At 36.1% G+C, this 21,664-nt stretch overlaps 1 protein-coding gene across 1 annotated transcript; it reads right to left on the bottom strand.

The window, feature by feature from the left end:
• Positions 1–4,785: 4,785 nt before the first annotated feature.
• Positions 4,786–7,641, bottom strand: LOC120212563. Its single transcript, XM_039210833.1, has 5 exons — positions 7,523–7,641; positions 6,667–6,955; positions 5,784–6,265; positions 5,476–5,707; positions 4,786–5,177 (listed from the first exon to the last, which is right to left on the bottom strand). Exons 2-5 carry the CDS (start codon positions 6,944–6,946, stop codon positions 5,056–5,058), a joined length of 1,116 nt encoding a protein of 371 aa, XP_039066764.1. The 5' UTR covers positions 6,947–6,955; positions 7,523–7,641; the 3' UTR covers positions 4,786–5,055.
• Positions 7,642–21,664: the final 14,023 nt, after the last annotated feature.

The following is a 21,664-nucleotide window of genomic DNA, read 5'->3' on the forward strand; positions in this document are numbered from 1 at the left end:
GTCATTTTTTTAAATTAGGTTCAAATTGGGTCAAATTCAGGTTTAGGGTGAAAATACCCCTCAAAGCACACAAAATATAATTATACATTGTATATTTAGAGATAATTATACTAATACCATTATTTATATTATTTTTTAATTGAATTCCTATTTTATTGAATAAAATTTATATATATGTGTGTGCGTGCGCTTGCACGTCGGGTCGAGTTTCAGATTTGGTAAGTCACCCTAAAGTTAGATCATGTCGAGTTTCAGGTGGAGATGTATTTTATCAGGTCGAGTCAAGTTGGCTAGAAACACGACTCGACCCGACTCGACTCATGCACATCCCTCAATGTTAGGTATGATTTTGGAAATAAAAAATAGCTGGGTGACCAAAACGAAACCGTGAGAATATGTGGGTAACTAACTACATAGTTTACCCTATTTTTAAAAAAATATGTAAAAATATATAAGATTTAATTGTTTATTGTGGGTTTTAGTAATTGAATGGTGGGGCTCCACTTCAACTACTTATTACACCCGTCTTCAACTTCTTTACCATAAGTTCCATTGCCCCCGACAATTAATGATTCTCAAATTGCTTAATTTGCCCTTTCTCATGAAATATAATAATTATTTACGTCCAGAAAAGTTTTTTATTTAAAAAAAACAAATATTGGGTGATTGGTGGTATTGGCTTTTTGCAAAAGTAATAGGAATAATGGGGGAAAACGTCTAGGTTTAATGGTCCTTTCAAACTTTAACTATTTCACCAAACATACCCTAATTAAGAGCAAGTCAAAAGAATTATCAATTATTGAACAGAGATTAGCGCATAATTTTGTTTTAAAGTGAAGCATCAATGCGTTGCCCCACTAATCTTTCAATTTATAGAATTTCACGGCTACCATTTGAATCAAACTTAAAATTCCAAATTTTGAAGAGTAATAAGACAAAAAAAACAAACTAAACTAGAAAGACCAAATCCATAAATTTCAAAAAGTACATTGAGCAATAGAAGAATTTGACCTAAACATGTCATTTAAACTTGGGTAAACTCACGTTTAGTACTCCAACTATCACTCTTGTTCCGTTTTGGTCATCAAAGTGTTTTTGGTTTCACAATCATACATATCCTTACGCTTTGCTTTCATTTTGGTCACCTATCGTTAAAAAATTAACGGCGATGTTAATGTGTAACCATATGGTAATGTCACATCATCATTAAATTTTTTTAAGAAAATATCATGTCAGTAGTTCTGTTAATTTTTTTAATAGTGGTCGAGTAAAATGAAAGTAAAACGTAACGTTAGTTATGAATTTTAAAAAATAATAGTTGGGTGATCAAAACGGAATAAAAGTAATAAGTGTGATACTAAATATGTAGTTTATCCTTTTATGTGAAGCCCCCAGAAGAATGGAAACTAATAGGAAGAGATAACGTGGAGATACAGAAGGTGGGACTTGTCTGTATGATGGATGCCTTGCACCCATCGCTACGTATCTCTCTCTTACTCCATCCCATGCAATTAAAGTCTAATCTTTCCTAGGTATTTTAATAGTATATAATTTTTCAACTAAACAAAATTTTAAGGCTTCAATTGGCAAAAAAGAAAGAACTCAGAATCTAATTGTCTGGAAATTCAATAAATACATGGATATGACACTGACAACGTATATGTGTTGTTGTATTTGAAGGTAAGTAATGTCAATGTGATTGGATGGTATGTGGTCCACATTGGTACCGAAGGCGGCTACTCTTATTGTTGTTTTATTGGAAATATATTTTAGAATGGGAAACTACGTTTAACTTGTTGATATAGTGGGGTGAGACATTAAATTTTTTGAGTAAGGGTAGAAGCTTGAATAATGATATTTGCATATAGAACAAATTGGGTTGAGAGGGTCGTCCCTAAGTCTCTGTAAAATTCAATCTGATTTAGTCGGTTAATAGATCGAATATAAGTGATTATTTAAAAAAATTAGTTATTTTATATGCTATGAAATAAAAAAATGTTAAGGGGTTTAAAATGTCATCCTATGTTGAATTTATTCAACGATTTTAATGATAAAAAATCATTATTATTTTAAAATTCTTGAATTCGAACGATTATATAGGTAGGAAGAATGTATTACGTGGTATACTCTTACAAGTATAGAAATTCATATATGTGAGGTGGCATGTTGATAATATTTAGAAGCGTGTAAGTAAGAAGCAAATAATGATGAATGGGCAGACTAATAGTGCTTAATGTTGGGTATCTGTCTAATATTAATTTGATGGTAATGCTTGGACCGCTTGATAACTCAGTCCCACTGACTCACCCAAATCTCAACTGTACTTGCAAACTAAGACAGATGACCTATCGTGGCTTCTCTTCAAAGGATTCCTTTTTTGAATTTTGATGTATTAATAACAAATATTATTTTGATTTTGATTTATATTAAATTTTCAGGGACGAGATTAAGGTGCAGTATTGACGATTGATCCACGTGAAACTTTATTATTTTCTGAGATTCTAGTGTTGTACTTATTATCGTTTTATTTCTCCTTATTGCACTCATCTTAAGGGCAACAGTATGTGTGTCGATTTGTTATCTACAATTATAGTTTATAGTTATATTTTTATCTTTTTTATTTTATTTTATTTTTTTATTGTTTTTCTTTCAAACTTTTTTTTTTTTGTAAATTGTGTCTCTATTGTTATTTCTTCGTTTGATGAATTGTAAAAACAAAAACACTTGTATTCTTTTTCTCCTCAGAAAAAAATAGAACCTATCATTTTAAAACCGATTAACGACTATGATTCTCATCTAAATAAAAAATGGCATTGGATTTCAACAATTCTCATTAATAAAATTTATTTTGTCAAACAGATGTTCATCGCTTCCTCCGAGATTACTTTAGTAGTAACCTTAAAAGTACAATATCGTGTAAATTATTGCGGAAGGGTTAGGGATGTTTAATGAGTTGAGTAGCTAATAAGTTGTTCGAATTTGATTCGGTCAAAATTTTGTTAAAGTTCGAAGTTCAACTCAACTCGATAATTTTGCAAACAACTCATTTTTTTTAAATAATTTTTTTTAGTAATTTGGTGTTTGCAAGCAACAATGAATGAATTGAAGAGAGTTGATTTTATATTTTTAATACTGATATGTATCGTTGAACTTCTGTTTTCTTTTTTAAGAAAGTTTTTAATATGCTAGTTTGATGTAATTGTGGATTGTTACCATAGTTTTAATATGTTAATTTGGTGTACTTGTGGATTGTTACTTTAGAGTTTAGACATTAAAATTACTTCATACATTTTAAAAAAATATTTTTAATTAAATTTATTAATTTATGTTTATATTGAAATCTATATAGTATTAATAGATTTTACTATAGTTATAAAAACAAAGTAAATTTCAGTGAGTTTAAACGAATAATGAGTCCAGCAGCGAGCTTAATAAGCAACGAGCCCAACAACGAGCTTAACGAGCAACGAGTTAAGCAAAGTTTTTTTAACGAGCACAAATCAAGAAAAATTTTAACAAACTTAGCAAGCAACGAGTCGAACAAAATTTAACGAACTTAACAAGTAACGAGAGTCGTTGAGTAACAAATATTTTTAACGAGCAGAATCAAGTATTACTTAACTCACAATCGACTCGCTCCGATAAACATTCCTATGAAGTATACTAGAATCATAGTTAAGTAGAAGATATTTTGGACTGAACTTACGGAAAATACATTTAAAGACACAACCCACACATCTAAAGGGAGACCAGCAAGCCTTCTGATTAAACTGATGAGTTTTCGAGACGATCATTCTTTTAGAACTCCTTCAGGATAATGTCAATTGTAATACCGAGTAATTCAGCCGATAAGAACGTCGATGCGGACATTTGACATTAGCTGTTGCAGCTCCAACCAAGATTATGTCCAAGCCATTTGTGTCCGATCAAAACTGTTGAGTCAGCGTCGACAGTGGAGACACAAAGGTCATAGTACTTTGGAACTGGATATTATATCCAAGTCTTGAAAAATGTGAAACGAGCTTTCGAACCGATCTAATCAGAACCATGATCCGGCAGGGGTCATCTTCATATCAAATTAATTTTTTCTATCACCATCCAAATCCATATCCACACTTCATATAAAAGTTAGAAAAGGTTTGGCATACTCCAAATGATGCAATTATACATACACCATCCATGTTCACAACAATATATTTTTATCACAATGCCAAGCACTTTTCTATATCTTACTAGGCTGTGCGATGGACAAGATCCTAAGCAATAATTCATCACTACTAAATTTTGGGGTGATAATGGTTTAATTCGAATTGAATTCGGGAAGAATTTTCTCAATTTTTTTGCAGTCCTTAACTAAATCCATCCCCAGTAAAGAAGAATGAAGAAGAGACTAAGTGATAACTTATATATGCCAAAGTTCATCACTACAAAATGCCATCTGCATTGTACACAAAAACTTACCAACACCTGAGGGCGGAAGCCAGTTAACGCCTCGATTGTTCCCCTGCAGCTAATTTCTTAAGTGTGTTACTACCAATTTCTGCACTACATCAAAATCTTGCTCAAGTGAACTTCAGAAAGATCTAGTACCGGATCATCGAGTAATAAGGAATTTTGAAATGGACAAGTAAGGGCGATAGGAAAACGGACATAGTATACACATATTTGAACAATCTTTCTAAATTCTGTTGGCAAATTATCACCGTTCACCGCTGATCCCATTTATTTAAGAAATCATTCCACATTACAGTTGCTATTGATTCTCGTAAGATGAAGCAATTGTTCCTGAATTGAGGAAGCAAATTGCAGCACGGGTTGTTCATCAAAATCAGGTAATTCATCCACCTTCACCCCCTCAATGCTAGAAAACAACCAATCATGTCTTTCCTCACGACGGATGAAATTATGTAGAACACATGCAGCTATAACTATATCCCTTTGAATATGCAAGGCATATAGCGGGGCAAGTTTGAGAATAGGAAATCGAGCTTTCAGCACATTGAAAGACCTCTGTATGGCATTTCCAAGACAAGAATGGTGATGGTTAAAGAGCTCCTATGCATTTCTGGGCAGTTGATTGGCACCTCTATATTCATGCAGGTGAAACCGAATTCCTGGATATGGTGCAAGAAATCCTTCCATATTGGAGTAACTAGTATCAACAAGATAATATTTTCCTGTAAGAGCAAAAGTACAGGGTAAGTTAGTTTCACTTCCAATCAAGTGACCAGCAAGATAAATAGAAACTTAAGGCTAAAAGGAAATGATAAGAGAGATAAATTAGGCCTTGCGATCATGTAACAAAATATGGACCTGGAGTTGAACAGAAACGTAGATTCTTATACTATATTAACATTTATTCATTAGAAATGAGGCAACCGTAATCTCATCAAATTTCAACTTGCAACTTATATTTCCACGAGAAAAAAAAATAAAGCCCATCGGTTTCCAGAGAAAGAAGTTCAAAAGTAAAACCTTCAGAAATTGGAGGAAAATTCTGATCTGGGTCACCTAGGACTGCTCTTAAAACCCGTGAATCAGCAGCAGATCCTTCCCAACCTGGATAAACAAATATAAACTGCAGATTGAATGTGCAGGCTGCCAAAATATTTTGCAATAAAAAACCTTTGGTATTTCGAAAACGAGACTGATCTTTTGCTGGGACATGTGCAGGGATGTGCATTCCATCTATGACACCAACACAATCCTGAGAGAACTAAAGTTAAGTGAATCACCAATGATAGAGATATAATGAAACAGGAGACAAGATTAGAGATATTAACCTTGAAGTATGGAAAAAATCGATTACTACTATGTATTTCTGGAGGAATATTGATATTCGGAGATTGTAAGAATTCCCGCGAAAGTGACTTGATTGCCTTCAAAACATTATTAAAATGACGACTTATGGTTTCACCCGAATGTTGAAATCGCTCTTGGATTACTCTGTTGCGTTCATTATGACTCACAATATTTAAGAAAATTGCCAGCTGCTCCTCAATCATAACACCAGCTGTATCACGTAACATACCTCTACGTCGAACAGTGTAACATAGCTTGTGAAAAACATGTTTATCCATCCAGAACATTTCTCGACACAGATCATCGGGTCCTTCTAGCACTTTCATAAAACCACTTCCACTAGGTAATGAAGCACAACGGATTTGCCTGGTTATGCTATTATAGTAATAGCAACCCGCAGCTACAGCAACTAGTTCTATCTCGTCCAATTCTAAATCAAGGTCATCCATGCCAGTCGACATATCTGTGATATAAAATCAAATGAAGACTGTGTAATGCAATGCAAACAGTGAATAGCTCGTAATAGAAAACCAATCACACATCCAATCAACAAAACCAAGCAATATTTTTTGATTTTCAAACAAAAAGAATCAGAATAAACCACTGATAATCATTTAAGATCATTAATCAAAATCAAGTAACCATGAATTCAAGGTGTCATACATGCCAAAACCTAATGAAGAGACTAAAAGGTACACACAGCAATAATGCCATTAACCATTTCATCTATGAACTAGACATAGAACTACACTTGCCCTGCAACCATGGCAACCTTTTATCACCCTTAAAGAGAGATAAATATTTCTCTAGCATTGGGGTTCTCAAACAAATTGAAAGCAAGAAAGTAAATCCGTTGATCAACACCTTGCATCTCATCTAACACTTTTATGCATTTGCTTATAGAAAACCGGTCCTCATTCTTCATAATCGCCGATGCCCTCAATTTCGAAGCGGCTGCAATTTCTAGCATGGCATCCACTATGGCATCTCCAGAAGCTTTACGACTTCTCTTTCTCCTGCCAGAACTCGACGGTGTCACGGACTGACGCTTGTTGTGCCCTTCTAGCATGTTAACATCATCACCGGAACCCGTGGAAGCATCATCATCAACATAATTCATTTGCCCACTAGGATCAACAGACATGTTCAAAGCCTTGAAATGCATCAAAATTAAGCAATGTTTATTCCAACTGTTCCAATTCCAGAATAACAATTAAATGCAGAAGTATTACATGGAAAAAATGTTCTTATCAATCAGCATGTCTACAAAACCAATAAAGACAATTTTAAAAAATGAATCACAGCTGAGGACAACAGCGGGCATAGATTCACTTCTAATCAAGCTTTATAAAACTTATGCTAAATACCTAGTCTCAAGAAAAAATAAAATAAACAAGAAATAGTTGTCAGGTTTCCCATTCCTGGAAAAAAGGCAAGCTTTTTCCCACAACTAAAAAAAATCTTACTAAAATTTTCTCTTTTCTTTTCCTTACTTTCTCACTGATCTGATATTGAACTGGAACAGATTACGGAAAGAGAAATGGTGATTAAATGGAAATTAAAACGAAAAAAAAAAGAATTTAAACTTGAAATTTCTGGGCTTTCATGAAATGTGATATAAACCATAATGTTGTATTGAAAAAAAAGATTGGCATTTAATAAGAAACGATAAACAAATAAAATCACAGAAAGGGAGAGTGAGTAGATATGAAAGAAGTACCTTTGAGTTTGAAACAAATTTGATGAGTTTATCTTCACTACTTTCCCACGGAAAAGGAAGAATCCCCAACTTAATTCTCAATTTACCCAATTTCACTCACGCTTTTATATTACTAGATATTAGTCTTTATCACATTATGGGTGAAAAAATTAAGAAATAATCTGTATACTTTTAAAAGATAATTATACTATGTTAAATTAAAGGGTAAAGTACACAAATGATCCCTTGACGATAGATATTGTTTTATTAAGTCTCTTAACTATTACAAGTTGCAAAATGATTCTTCAACTATAGAATATTACTTTATTAAGTCTCTTAACTATTAAAAGTTACAAAATGGTCACTCGACTATTCATTATGTTCCACACTCGTCCTTTTTCGTTAAAAAAGCTGTGGTTGTCTAAATTGGACATTACCATGATGAATATGATAGTCGTTTGAGATTATAGAATCAAATTTTATCATATCACAATATTTAACGTTTAGCTCAAAATATCATCATATTTTAGCGAAAATGGATGAGTTTGGAACATAATGAATAGTCGAGTGACTATTTTGTAACTTTTAATAGTCAAGGGACTCAATAAAATAACACTCTATAGTTTAAGGACCATTTTATAACTTTTAATAATCAAGGGAGTCAACCAAGTAGTACTCTATAATTAGGAGACTATTTATGTACTTAACCCTAAATTAAATTAAAGTTAAAGGATATAATAATAAGTGAGTTAAAAAATTAGAAATTTCATTGGATTTATCTTTATAAAAAAATAGGGTAAACTATCTTTCAGGTCATCTACTTATTTTTATATTTTTTATTTTGATCACTCAATTATTATTTTAAATTACACCTAACATTATTTTTCGTTTCTTTTTAAGTCATATATTGTTAGGTTTAAGGATGATCAATCGTGAGTTGGGTTTTTGGTTCACCTGAACCCAACTCGAAAATATCCCCAAAATTGCACCCAACTCGAGTTTAAGAGAGTCATATATGATTTTATATTTTTAGATTAAAACTTGAACCCGAAAGTTGTATTATTACAATTATTTATAAATACATAGAGAATAATTATAATATGTTGATAAGTCAAATATAATTTTTCACCATAAACTTGAATCTAACTCGACCCTTAAAAAAACTCAACACGGCCCGAAACCGAATTTTCAAAATAAAAATTTGACATGATCGAATCATGCCATTCCTAATTAGGTTTAACCATTGGCATAATAAAAATGGAGATGCAATATGGTATAATAATAATTTTAGCCCTTTAAATTTACACATTCTATCAAATTAGTAATAATTTAAAACAATTCAATAGTTCTTCAATCTTAAAAGATCCAATAAAATTTATTCTCTTTTTAATTTGAAATAATTTAATAACATTTTAGGACGTATATCTACTTTTAAAACTATTATAGCATAGAGACTTGTTGTATGAATGTCATTTTTTTTAATTTCAGAAGTATGGATCATCTTTGTCCATCAACCTCGCCATTGTTTTACGCTGTCGAACTTACTGCCCTTTGCTAATTGCAACCTGAGTGTAACCCCGCTCCTAAGCCGTTCGGCCTGTGTCGCAGGAAACCCTCATCATTTCAATGAGTTTCACCCTTCCTAACCTTTTCGATTTCAAACCCTAACCTTAAATCGATGACAACTTCACTAGACCGACTCTACTTTACCGTCACTTTCAGAGCTCACCCTGATCAGATAATGGCCATGCCCTTATACGGTACCCTTCTATTGCGCCCCTCCGCCCTACCTCTAATCGACTTGAATCTCGATAATACATCATTGTACGTTGTATCTCACTTGAGTGTGCACGCACCTCCTCTGACCAAAACTAAGCATGTAGCCACTAATTAAAACCCTAAAAACAATTTAAAATCCCTAACTATTATTAAGGACTAAAACTGGAATCCTAAAAATTAGGGATAAAAAATAAAATGTGTCTAACACCATAACCCGTATACATCTTGTAATCATCAATTTTACCCGCTCCCCAAACACCATCGAGGCTACGACCGAACGGTGAGGAGGAGGGTCTCGAGGAGAGGAGCAGCATACTGAAATTTGGGCCCGATCCAACGACGGAATGTGAAGATCCGAGCGGTAGAAGTCGAGGGGCTCTCGACTTATTTCGAGGCGTTGGGGGTTGTTTTTTCACAAAACCGAGCTCGTATCCATGATCACCGCGTTGAGACGAGTCTCTCGGTAAATTTTGGTGGCCAACGGCCACCAGAGACGACGACGACGCGGTGGGCGACGAAGGCCCGACAACCAGCGAGCAACTTGAATTCTAGAGAGAGGGGAGACCCTCCCTCTCTAAAAAATTGAAAAAAAAATAGAAAAATGAAATGTTGAAAAAAAGAAAAAAGTTTGTATTTATAAAATAATTTCGGGGAAAATCGTGTTTTAGGTCCCCAGCAATTGCCATATTTTTTCAAAATGGTCATTGGAAGGGACAATTTTTATAATTTTCCATTTTTTGTTTGTGCTTTGAAATTTTTGGTATAATTTCAGTTTAGTCCCCTTACTTTTAGCGTATTTTACACTTTAGTCATGTATAGTGGCCTTTTAATTTTTTTTAAATTTTTGTGGACTTATTTTGTAATTTTGCCTTTTTATTTTAACAGGTTATTTTAAGGCTTAAACAAATGGTATAATTTCATTTAGGTCCCTTTAATTTTTAGCATGTTTTGTATTTTTGTCCCTAATTCATTTTTTTTGTTTCGATTTAGCCTTCGAATTTCTATTTGTTTTAATTTAGTCATATTTTATGTTTAATTTGTTCCCATTTAGTTTAGTAATTTCACATTTATGCAATTAGGTCCTTATTTTATGTTCATTTTATTTTTATTCTATGTTTTTACTGTTTTTTATTTTTATTATTTGTTTTAAAATTTTTAATTAAGTTTATTAAATGTCTCAATGTTTCATAGTTTAAATTCTAGATTTAATTTTAAATTAAATTAACACTAGAATCGAACTTAGAAATTAGGACCACACTCTAGTTTAATTAGGGAGCAATTCGAGTCGAGTTTTCACATAAGATGTCTGATTGCTCGATCTTAAAATTTATTAATAATTAATATTTTCTAAAAAACTTTAAGTTTAATAATTTAGATAATAATTAGGTTTTTTAATTAGCCCCCCAACTTTAGAAACTATTGATTTAGGTCCTTAAACTTTTAGTCTCTTAGAGCCTAGTATTTTTAGATCTTGACCTTTTAGTCCCCTAAACTTCAATTAATGTTTTAATTTTGACATAATTAAATATGTTAAATAGAGCCTCCATTTTAGGTTAAATAGGTCCTTAAACGACATGAAAAAAATCACGCGCTAAGTAAAACTTAGTGAGGCAAATAAATAAATCAGGGTGAGCTATATCAATAGAATGTCATAAATAATTAAAAACATAAAAATAAATGTAAATAAAATCTTTAAAATTTTCAAACCAGACTTTTTCAAGTCGTTTTTCTTCATCAGAAATCTGAAAATCACGATAATCAACATAAAAAATAGTATAATTTGCATATACTTTCCATTCAGACACATTTCAGAACTTTCATATTTCATGTTCATATTATTTTCCTTTCAGTCACTTTCAGAACTTTTCTTATTTCATTTTCATAGAACAATATATATTTATGAGAATGCAAGGTACGTGAGTCAGAATAGTGTATGTGCAATAAGCACTTCAGTGCTTTTATTAGAATCAGTCTATCACTTCAGTGCAATCATATCAGTCGCACCAAATGTGCTATACACAATATACCAATGTACCCGTCATAATCAGTTTCACTCCACCTCATGGCATGCCATTGTACCTACAACTCTCAATGCAATATACAATGGACTTTCAAATCATATCTTATTCATTTAATAGTCATCGTTTCATAATTCATAATCATTTAAAATTCATCATTATAAATCATATTTGGGCAGTTTGATAACTCCGTAAAAAGGTCATATTTGGGACTTTTCACTTAAGTTATTGACCGTCTTAGAGCTCATATAGGATCATATAGATGCATTTAGGAGCATATAGATGCATGTGGTGAAATTCTGTTTGCCGCGACATTTTATTTTATAATCAGTGCTGCTTTATGGGGAAGGTGTTTATCTGGTGATGTGCAGGATTTGAGAGCAAGGAAAAGCAAAAGGGAAATGCCATGACATAAGGAGACTGTTGAGCAGAATGCAAATGCCGAACCAGTTGGCATTTCGAGAGCGATCAAAACGAAAGAAGAATATTTTTAGTAAGAGCCAGCTGTCATGGTATAAAAAGTGCTTTATGCAATAAGCCATAATAGAGGGGCCAATTACCATTTTTGCACCGACTCTCACATAAAAAGAATGAACTTTAGGGTGCAAGTGTAATTTTAACACAAAACCCTAGGTTCATTCTCCCCTATAAATAGAAGATGAAGCCTAACTTTTTAGAGAGACTTGGAGATTTTTAGATAGCCGCCAAGAGCCTAAAAATTCAGAGAAAAAGTTCTCTCTTTTTCCGTCATTCATTTTTGCCGTGGCATTCCTCCGTTGACAGGCTATAGGGAGTGTCGAACTAGGCATTCAAGAGGAGCTAGATCGTTGGGACTGTTCGTGGTGGCCGAGGGGAGCTCCGACAGTACACGTCGAAGGCTTTTCCTCATTCCCTTTGCTCTTTGCTTTCGTTATTTATTATTTGGGTTGTAAGGAACATATTAACTTGCTTTGTGCTTGCTTATTTCGAACCCCACCATGAACTAATCCTATTTGGTGGGAGTTTATTTTGGATATTTAAGTTTTGCTTTAATGATTGACTGTTTTTCTATGTTATAATTTGTTTTTCTTATGAATTTTAATGCCTTAAGGTTGTAGGATCTATGAGAGTAAACATTCCTTAGGTGATTACTTAGTGTTCGAGAGAATGCCTAAGTAGCATATCCTTAGTATTCGAGAGAAACTAGGGAGAAACCACATAAGCAAGGGGTTCTAGATAATAACTAGGCCTAATCCACCTTAGAGATAAGGCTAGGATTTCATTCGACTAAAAGGAGTTGTGCATGAGCGATAGGTTAGATGTTAATGTTGCCACAAAAAGGTATTGCAAGACATATCTTGTTATCTGGACCAATAGGATCCCTGCAGTAGCTAACGCCAATCAGTTTTGCCAAGGCATCTTCAATCTGTCGAGTCCCTTGACTATAGATAGCATAGGGCACCCTTAGTAAACTCTGTCGAGCAGATAAAGCATAGAAGTAAAACCATTCTGAGAAGTGGACTTAGATTTTCCTAGGTAATTCCTATCATTCATTCCCATAATAGCTTGTCGTATGAGAAGTCTAAAGTCCTTATAATCAAATCTAGTATTTACAGTTTATTTTTCCTTTACATTTTTATTTGATTGCAGTACACACAATTCATTTTGCCACAACATATCCATTTGCTACCACATTGTCATCGTTCCATTTCCATACCATCCATTCATTTTGCCACAACATTAACATTTGTATATATACCATCTCTAACTTTACTTAGGTGACAGAGTAAAGTGTCGTGACAAACTTATTTGATTTCCCCCAATCCCTATGGAGAACGATACTCACTCATCACTTTATTATTTGTTCGATTGTGTATACTTGCACACATATCCGCACCATTTATAGTACTCACAAACAGCAAACAAGTTTTGGCGCCGTTGCCAGAAATTGACAACTAGAAGTTAATTTATTTTGTCATAGCATTATTATTTTACTTGTTTATTTATTTATTTATTTATTTTTAGATAGTTTTACTTTTTATTTTCCTTATCTTTTTCAGGTTTTTCGCAGTGTATGACCAGAAGACATTCAAACGAGCCATTAGAACCGGTTGTACCTGAGATCGAGAGGCTTTTTAGGCAAAGAAAACGTGCTCAATGTGCAATATGTATCAAATCAGAAATCAAGGCATTGGTCATGAGGAAGATCAGAATGTCGAGGCAAATCTAAATGCTGGTAATGCAGCCCAACCTCGTGCCATTCGTGATCACTTAAACCCGATCTTAGATGACTTAAATCCTGGAATTGTGGCACCAGAAATTTAGACAGCCCACGTCAAGCTCAAACCTGTCATGTTTAATATGCTGAACTCCATAGGGTAATTTGGGAGTATGCCAAATGAAGATGCCAGGCAGTACATTCGTAATTTCTTGGAGGTTTGCGATTCCTTTCACCAACAAGGAGTGCACGAAGATGTTTTGAAATTAAATCTATTTCTATAATCCCTACGTGACCGAGCAAGAGCTTGGTTGAGTGGCGTTCCAGCGGGTTCAATGGAGTCGTGGACTGATCTGTGCAAAAAAAAAATTGTTGCGGTATAATCATGCGAACATGAACACCCAACTGAGGAACGACATTGCTTCTTTTCGTCAAGCTGATGACGAGTCGATGTATGAGTGCTAGGATTAATACAAAGCATTGCTTCGTAAATGTTCAAATCATGGTTTTGAAGATTGGACGCAAGTGGTGATGTTCTACAAATGGAGTTAATGCACCCACGCGGATGATGCTAGATGCCTCGACAAATGGGACATTACTTGACAAATCACCAGCAGAAGCATTTGACATTCTGGACAGGATTACCACCAACGATTATCAGTTCCCATCCACAAGGCTTGGACTTAGGCGCAAATCACATGGAGTTTTTGAGCTAGACTCTAAGGATAACGTGTTCGCCCAACTTGCTGCTATCACCAACATATTGAAGAATCTACAAAGGCCAAGTGAGGTGAGAGAAGTGAAGGCAACCCATTCAGCATGTTTATTATACCACGACAATCACAATGAGAGTGACTGCCCGACCAATCAAGAATCCATCAATTATGTAGGCAACTTCAATCGAGAAAACAACAACCCCTATTCTAACACATATAATCCTGGATGGCGTCAACATACAAACTTTTCGTGGGAAAACCAGGGAACCAACAATACTCATCAACCATCTCGGCAGCAGAATTTCAATGACTCTCAGGGATTTCAATCGAATATGCCATGGCATAATTCCAACAAGGGAGGGTCATCTTTATCTAACACCAGTTCTTTGGAGGCCACAGTGCAAGAGTTCATAGCAACAACGAAGACAATGCTGCAAGACCATGCAACCTCCATAAAAAACCAAGGGGCTCTGCTTTAGAGCCACAGTTCATCGCTGAGGACATTGGAGAATCAGGTTGGTCAAATTGTCATGGCATTACAAGAACAACGACCAGGACATCTGTCGAGTGACACTGAAGTCACAAAACCTCATGGCAAAGAGCAATGTAGTGTGCTAACTCTACGAAGTGGTACACGAATTAATGTCGAAGATAAGTTTGGGAGAAGATCGAAGGATAATTGAGACTGTACAAGCTGATCAAGAAGTGCTAAAAAGAAGTACCAGAGGAAGAGGATAAAGATGATAGTTCATCAAGTAAAGTGACTGAGGGAGCAAACAAAATGCCAAGGCAAATTCTGTTCCCACCCCGTTAGTACAAAGAAGCCAGACCCCCACCTCCTTTTCCGCAAAGACTGAAAAAACATAACTAGGATATTCAATTCAGAAAGTTTGTTGACATTCTGAGTCAACTTCAAATCAATGTTCCTTTTCTGGAGGCTATGGAACAAATGCCTACATATGCTAAATTCCTCAATGAGATTGTGACCAAGAAAAGAAAGGTTGAGCAGTACGAGACAATTGCCACGGCAAAAGAATTTTGCTCTTCATTAAACAAGCTGCCACCAAAGAGATATGATCCGGGTAGTTTTATCATCCCATGTTCTATAAGAGACAAATTTGTTGGGAAGGCATTATGTGACATTGTCTCAAGTGTGAACTTGATGCCTAAGTCAATTTTTGTAAAGCTTGGGATAGGAAATGCGAGACCCACATCCGTCATCTTGCAATTAGCCGATCGTTCACATGTTCGTCCTGAAGGGCGAATTGAAGATGTCATCGTGCGGGTTGACAAGTTCGTTTTTCCTGTTGATTTTCTAATTCTGGACTGTGAGGTCGATGCCACAGCACCCATCATCTTGGGGAGACCCTTCCTAATTACCGGGAGTATTCTCATCGACTGCGAGATGGGCAAGCTGACCATGAGAGTGGCTGATCAACATGTCATTGTGAATGTCTTCCGATCCCTCAAGTACATGGATAATTATGAAGAATGCCAAAGCATTTTAGAAGTGGATACAGTAATCACGAAAGAAGCAAATCAATTTTGGCAGGACAACTTCATTCAGTTGGGACCTGATGAGGGGTTATTTGAAGACTTAAATGCTGGAGAGCCTAATGATTTTTCTATCGAGGAACAACAGGTTAGCTTCCTCAAAGATAGCCCAGGTACGCATTTTGAACCTCTTAAATTTGACGAGTTTGTTCCTCCTAAGCCCTCATTACAGCATGCACCTACCCTAGAGCTTAAGAATTTGCCACAGCATCTTAAATATGCTTATATGGGTAGTAACGAAACTTTACCTGTGATTATTTCCTCTGACCTTACTCCTAACCAAGAATCGAGTTTGCTAAGTGTTTTGTCACAGTATAAGAAAATGTTAGGATGGATGATGGCAGATCTCAAGGGAATAATTCCAACAATCTGCATGTACAAAATCCTGCTGGAAGAATGCCACAGCAAATCCATAGAGCCGCAGCGCAGACTAAACTCAATCATGAAGCAAGTTGTGATGAAGGAGATTCTCAAATGGCTTGACGCTGGCGTAATATACCCTATTTCTGATAGTTTTTAGGCGAGTCCCGTCCAATGCGTGCCAAAGAAGGGAGACATAATTGTGGTAACGAGTGAGGACAATGAGTTGATACCTACACGCACGGTCACCGGGTGGCGGTTTGCATGGACTACCGTAAGCTCAACAAGGCCACCAAGAATGATCACTTCCCTTTGTCGTTCATCGATCAAATGCTGGATCGACTTGCTGGCAAGGCATTTTATTGTTTCTTGGACGGATACTCGGGATATAATCAGATTGTCATCGCAACGGAGGACCAAGAGAAGACAATATTCACATGTCCCTATGGCACGTATGCCTTTTGGACTCTGTAATGCCCCGACAACTTTTCAGCGCTGCATGCAAGCCATATTTTTAGACATGGCTGAGGACATTCTGGAAATTTTTATGGATAATTTTTCTGTTTCTGGAGATATTTTCAAAAATGCCTCGGCAATTTGGCGAAGGTACTGAAGCGATACGAGGAGGTTGATCTCGTGCTAAACTGGAAAAAATGCTACTTCATGGTGACCGAAGGCATTGTTCTAGGCCATAAGATTTCTGCAAAGGGCATTGAGGTTGACAAGGCCAAGATCGAGGTGATCGAGAAGCTACCGCCACCAACTTTTGTCAAGGGTATTCGGAGTTTCCTTGGACATGTTGGATTTTATAGACGATTCATCAAGGACTTCTCCACAATATCCAAGCCTTTTTGCAACTTGCTGTAACAGAACCAACCGTTTGTATTTGATCAGAAATGCCATGGCGCATTCGAAGAGCTGAAGCAAAGACTTATCTTTGCACCGATCGTGGTTCCCCCAGATTGGACGGCACCGTTTGAACTAATATGTGATGCAAGTGATTTTGCCGTGGGAGCTGTGTTTAGGCAACGTAGAGGTAAAATCTTTCATGTTATATATTATACTAGTCGTACCTTGAATGAGGCACAATTAAACTATACCACCACTGAGAAAGAATTACTTACCGTGGTATTTGCATTTGACAAGTTTATGTCATACTTGATAGGCACCAAAGTCATAGTTCACACCGATCACTCAGCTATAAAATACTTAGTGAATAAGGATGCCAAGCCTAGACTCATTAGGTGGATATTACTATTGCAAGAGTTTGACTTAGAGGTAGTTGTTAGGAAAGGTACAGAGAACAAGGTTACAGATCATTTATCTAGGCTAGAAAACATTTTTGAATGCCATGACATTTTTTATATTAAAGAAGAATTCCCTGACGAGAAAATTTTATATGCCACGGGCAATTCCGTGGTACGCTGACCTCGTTGATTTTCTTGTTAGTGGTACGTTGACCAAGGAAAAAAGAGGTTTCTGCATGATGCCAAGTTCTATTTTTGGGATGAGTCGTACTTGTTCAAGCAATGTGCCGATCCAATGATTCGACGGTATGTCCCCGAAGAGGAGCAACGCGATATCTTACACCATTTCCACACAACACCCTGTGGAGGGCATTTTGGAGGTGTGAGGACTGTTTCCAAGGTCCTCCAATCAGGTTTCTACTGTCCATCGCTATTTAAGGATGCCCACAAATTTTGCAAGGCCTGAGACAGATGCCAGCGTACTGGGAACATTTTCAAACGACACGAAATGTCGCTGTAAAATATTTTGGAGATAGAGCTATTCGATGTTTGGGGAATTTATTTTATAGGGTTGTTCCCATCTTCTTTTGGAAACTTATACATTTTACTCGTGGTGCGCTACGTATCCAAGTGGGTTAAAGTGATTGCGAAACCAATGAATAACTCGAAGACGATGCTCAAGTTTCTTCACAAGAACATTTTCACTTGATTTGGAGCACCAAGAGCCATTATCAGTAACGAGGGCACCCACTTTGATAACAAGCTAATTGCCAAGGCATTATAGATATACGGAGTACGACATAAAATTGCCATGGCATATCACCCACAAACAAATGGGCAAACTGAAGTGTCCAATCGTGAAGTCAAACAGATTCTCGAGAAGATGGTGAACCCCTGAAGGAAAGACTGGCCCCAAAACTCGATGAAGCACTCTAGGCATACCAGACGGCATTTAAAACACCTTTAGGAATGTTGCCCTTCAAGATGATATATGGAAAAGCCTTTCACCTGTCAGTTGAGCTAGAACATAAGGCATACTGAGCAATCAAGAAGCTGAACTTCGATGCATAACTAGCTGGGGAGAAACGACTGCTCGATCTGAATGAGATGGAAAAGTTTCGAGCACAAGCATATAAAAATTCCAAGCTCTACAAGGAAAAAACGAATAAGTGGCATGATAAAATTATTTTGTCACGGCATTTTCATGTTGGACAGAAAGTGCTCCTGCTTAACTCTAGGCTCAAACTCTTCCCTGGTAAACTGAAGTCATGATGGTCGGGACCATTTGAAGTCCACCATGCTTACCCGTATGGCGCTGTGGATATCAAGAACATGGACGATGGGTTCGTCTTTAAAGTCAATGGCCAGCGCCTGAAGGCATACCAATGAGTCCCACTATTGCGTGACAAGACTGCACTTTTCTTGCATGAAGTTGATACTGGCCCAACATCTTAAGGATGCCGTGACATTTTAGATTTACTCTTGTGCATAAATAAATGTTTATTTTGTTACTGTTTTTATTTAGTTTTCTTTTATTTACTATTTTATTTTTCTTTGCAAGGTTAGGGTCAATCCAGATTTCAACCATATCAGCATCATATTCTGAACATTCCAGCCCCACACAATTATAAAAGCGCACACGTCACACAACCGCTATACCACCACAAGCATGAAGTCAAGGTACCTTGCATTGTATTGAATTTCATAGCATGTAGTTTAGATTTTTCCTTAGTTTTTATTTAGCATTGAGGACAATGCTTCTCTCAAGTTTGGGGGAATTAGGGTTCTCAAATCATTGCATGATAGTATTAGTAGAATGAATATGCCATGACATTAGTAAGTGGTTGAATTGGTTTTCTGGAATAAATTAAGGATGCCCGATGATGATGAACTCTTAATGGCTAGGATTGAATGTACATGACTGTTGAGGATAATAGAACCAACTCTAGGACTTGCTTCTTTGAAACCCTTGAATACACAATTGTATGTTTTTTCATGCTTAAGGAACTTATAAATTTTTTATAAGAGAATTCTTGCATGTCTTGGCATAAACGATGAAAACCCCACTTTGTAAAAAAAATTAAAGTTGTGAATATATGCTTCGACATATCTGTAGAGGGACACTCCGCTATGCCATGGCATTTCCTGGAAACTCCAAATAAATAAATGGAAGCTATGGTATATGAGTGAATGAAAGTAGTCACGGGATGACTCTACTTGACTAGCTCGGGGGTAGAAGGTATGCTCCCTTTCATCCCTTTCACCTAGAGTGTGGGATGGTAGATGTGATGGGCTGACTCCCCTCGTAGCAGTGTTAAAAAAACAAAAAGGAAAAGAAAACAATGTGAGAGTAAAAATTGTAAATTTCATGGCAAAACAAGAAAACTTGCGTATAAAATTTTTAGGTTTGTTAAGCATGGACTTGATACAAACACGCACACACCCACACAAAGAATCCTGCCCTAAGGGACAGTACTTGATTTCTCAAACCAGTCTAGCATGTTGAAGCCAAATGTTCTGAGGGCTGAAATTCTATCCCATATAACTATTCTGCTTCTGAACTTGCCATGGTATTTTTATTTTGCTTAATACTATCCATTGCTTGAGGACAAGCAATAGCTTAAGTTTAGGGGTGTGATAACTACGTAAAAATGTCATATTTGGGACCTTTTCACTTAAGTTATTGACTATCTTAGAGCTCATATAGGATCATATAGATGCATTTAGGAGCATATAGTTGCATGTGGTGAAATTCTATTTGCTGCGACATTTTATTTTGTAATCAATGCTGCTTTATGGGGAAGGTGTTTGTCTGGTGATGTGCAGGATTTGAGAGCAAGGAAAAGCAAAAGGGAAATGCCATGACATAAGGAGACTGTTGAGAAGAATGCAAATGCCGAACCAGTTGGCATTTCGAGAGCGATCAAAACGAAAGAAAAATATTTTTAGTAAGAGCCAGCTGTCATGGCATAAAAAGTGCTTTCTGCAATCAGCCATAATGAAGGGGCTAGTTACCATCTTTGTACCGACTCTCACATAAAAAGAATGAACTTCAGGGTGCTAGTGTAATTTTAACACAAAACCATAGGTTCATTCTCCCCTATAAATAGAAGATGAAGCCTGACTTTTTAGAGAGACTTGGAGATTTTTACCACAGCCGCCAAGAGCCTAAAAATTTGGAGAAAAAGTTCTCTCTTTCTCCGTCAATCATTTTTGTCGTGGCATTCCTCCATTGACAGGCTATAGGGAGTGGCGAACTAAGCATCCGAGAGGAGCTAGATCGCTGGGACTAATCGTGGTGGCCGAGGGAAGCTCCGGCAGTGCACGTCGAAGGCTTTTCCTCCTTCCCTTTGCTCTTTGCTTTCGTTATTTATTATTTGGGTTGTAAGGAACAGATTAACTTGCTTTGTGCTTGCTTATTTCGAACCCCACCATGAACTAATCCTATTTGGTGGGAGTTTATTTTGGATATTTAAGTTTTGCTTTAATGAATGATTGTTTTTCTATGTTATAATTTGTTTTTCTTATGAATTTTAATGCCTTAAGGTTGTAGGAGCTATGAGAGTAGACATTCCTTAGGTGATTACTTAGTGTTCGAGAGAATGCCTAAGTAGCATATCCTTAGTATTCGAGAGAAACTAGGGAGGAACTACATAAGCAAGGGGTTCTAGATAGTAACTAGGCCTAATCCACCTTAGAGATAAGGCTAGGATTTCATTCGACTAAAAGGAGTTGTACATGAGCGATAGGTTAGATGTTAATGTTGCCGCAAAAAGGTATTGCCAAGACATATCCTGTTATCTGGACCAATAGGATCCCTGCAGTAGCTAACGTCAATCGGTTTTGCCAAGGCATCTTCAATCTATCGAGTCCTTTGACTATAGATAGCATAGGGCACCCTTAGTAAACTCTGTCGGGCAGATAAAGCATAGAAGTAAAACCATTCTGAGAAGTGGACTTAGATTTTTCTAGGTAACTCATATCATTCATTCCCATAGTAACTTGTCGTGTGAGGAGTCTAAAGTCCTTATAATCAAATCTAGTATTTACAGTTTATTTTGCCTTTACATTTTTATTTGATTGCAGTACACACAATTCCTTTTGCCACAACATATCTATTTGCTACCACATTGTCATCGTTCCGTCCATTCATTTTGCCACAGCATTACCATTTGTATATATACCATCTCTAACTTTACTTAGGTGACAGAGTAAAGTGTCGTGACAAACTTATTTGATTTCCCCTAATCCCTGTGGAGAACGATACTCACTCATCACTTTATTACTTGTTC

The sequence above is a fragment of the Hibiscus syriacus genome, unplaced genomic scaffold (assembly GCF_006381635.1).
Source record: "Hibiscus syriacus cultivar Baekdansim isolate YM2019G1 unplaced genomic scaffold, ASM638163v2 tig00110013_pilon, whole genome shotgun sequence".
NCBI classification, from domain to species: domain Eukaryota; kingdom Viridiplantae; phylum Streptophyta; class Magnoliopsida; order Malvales; family Malvaceae; genus Hibiscus; species Hibiscus syriacus.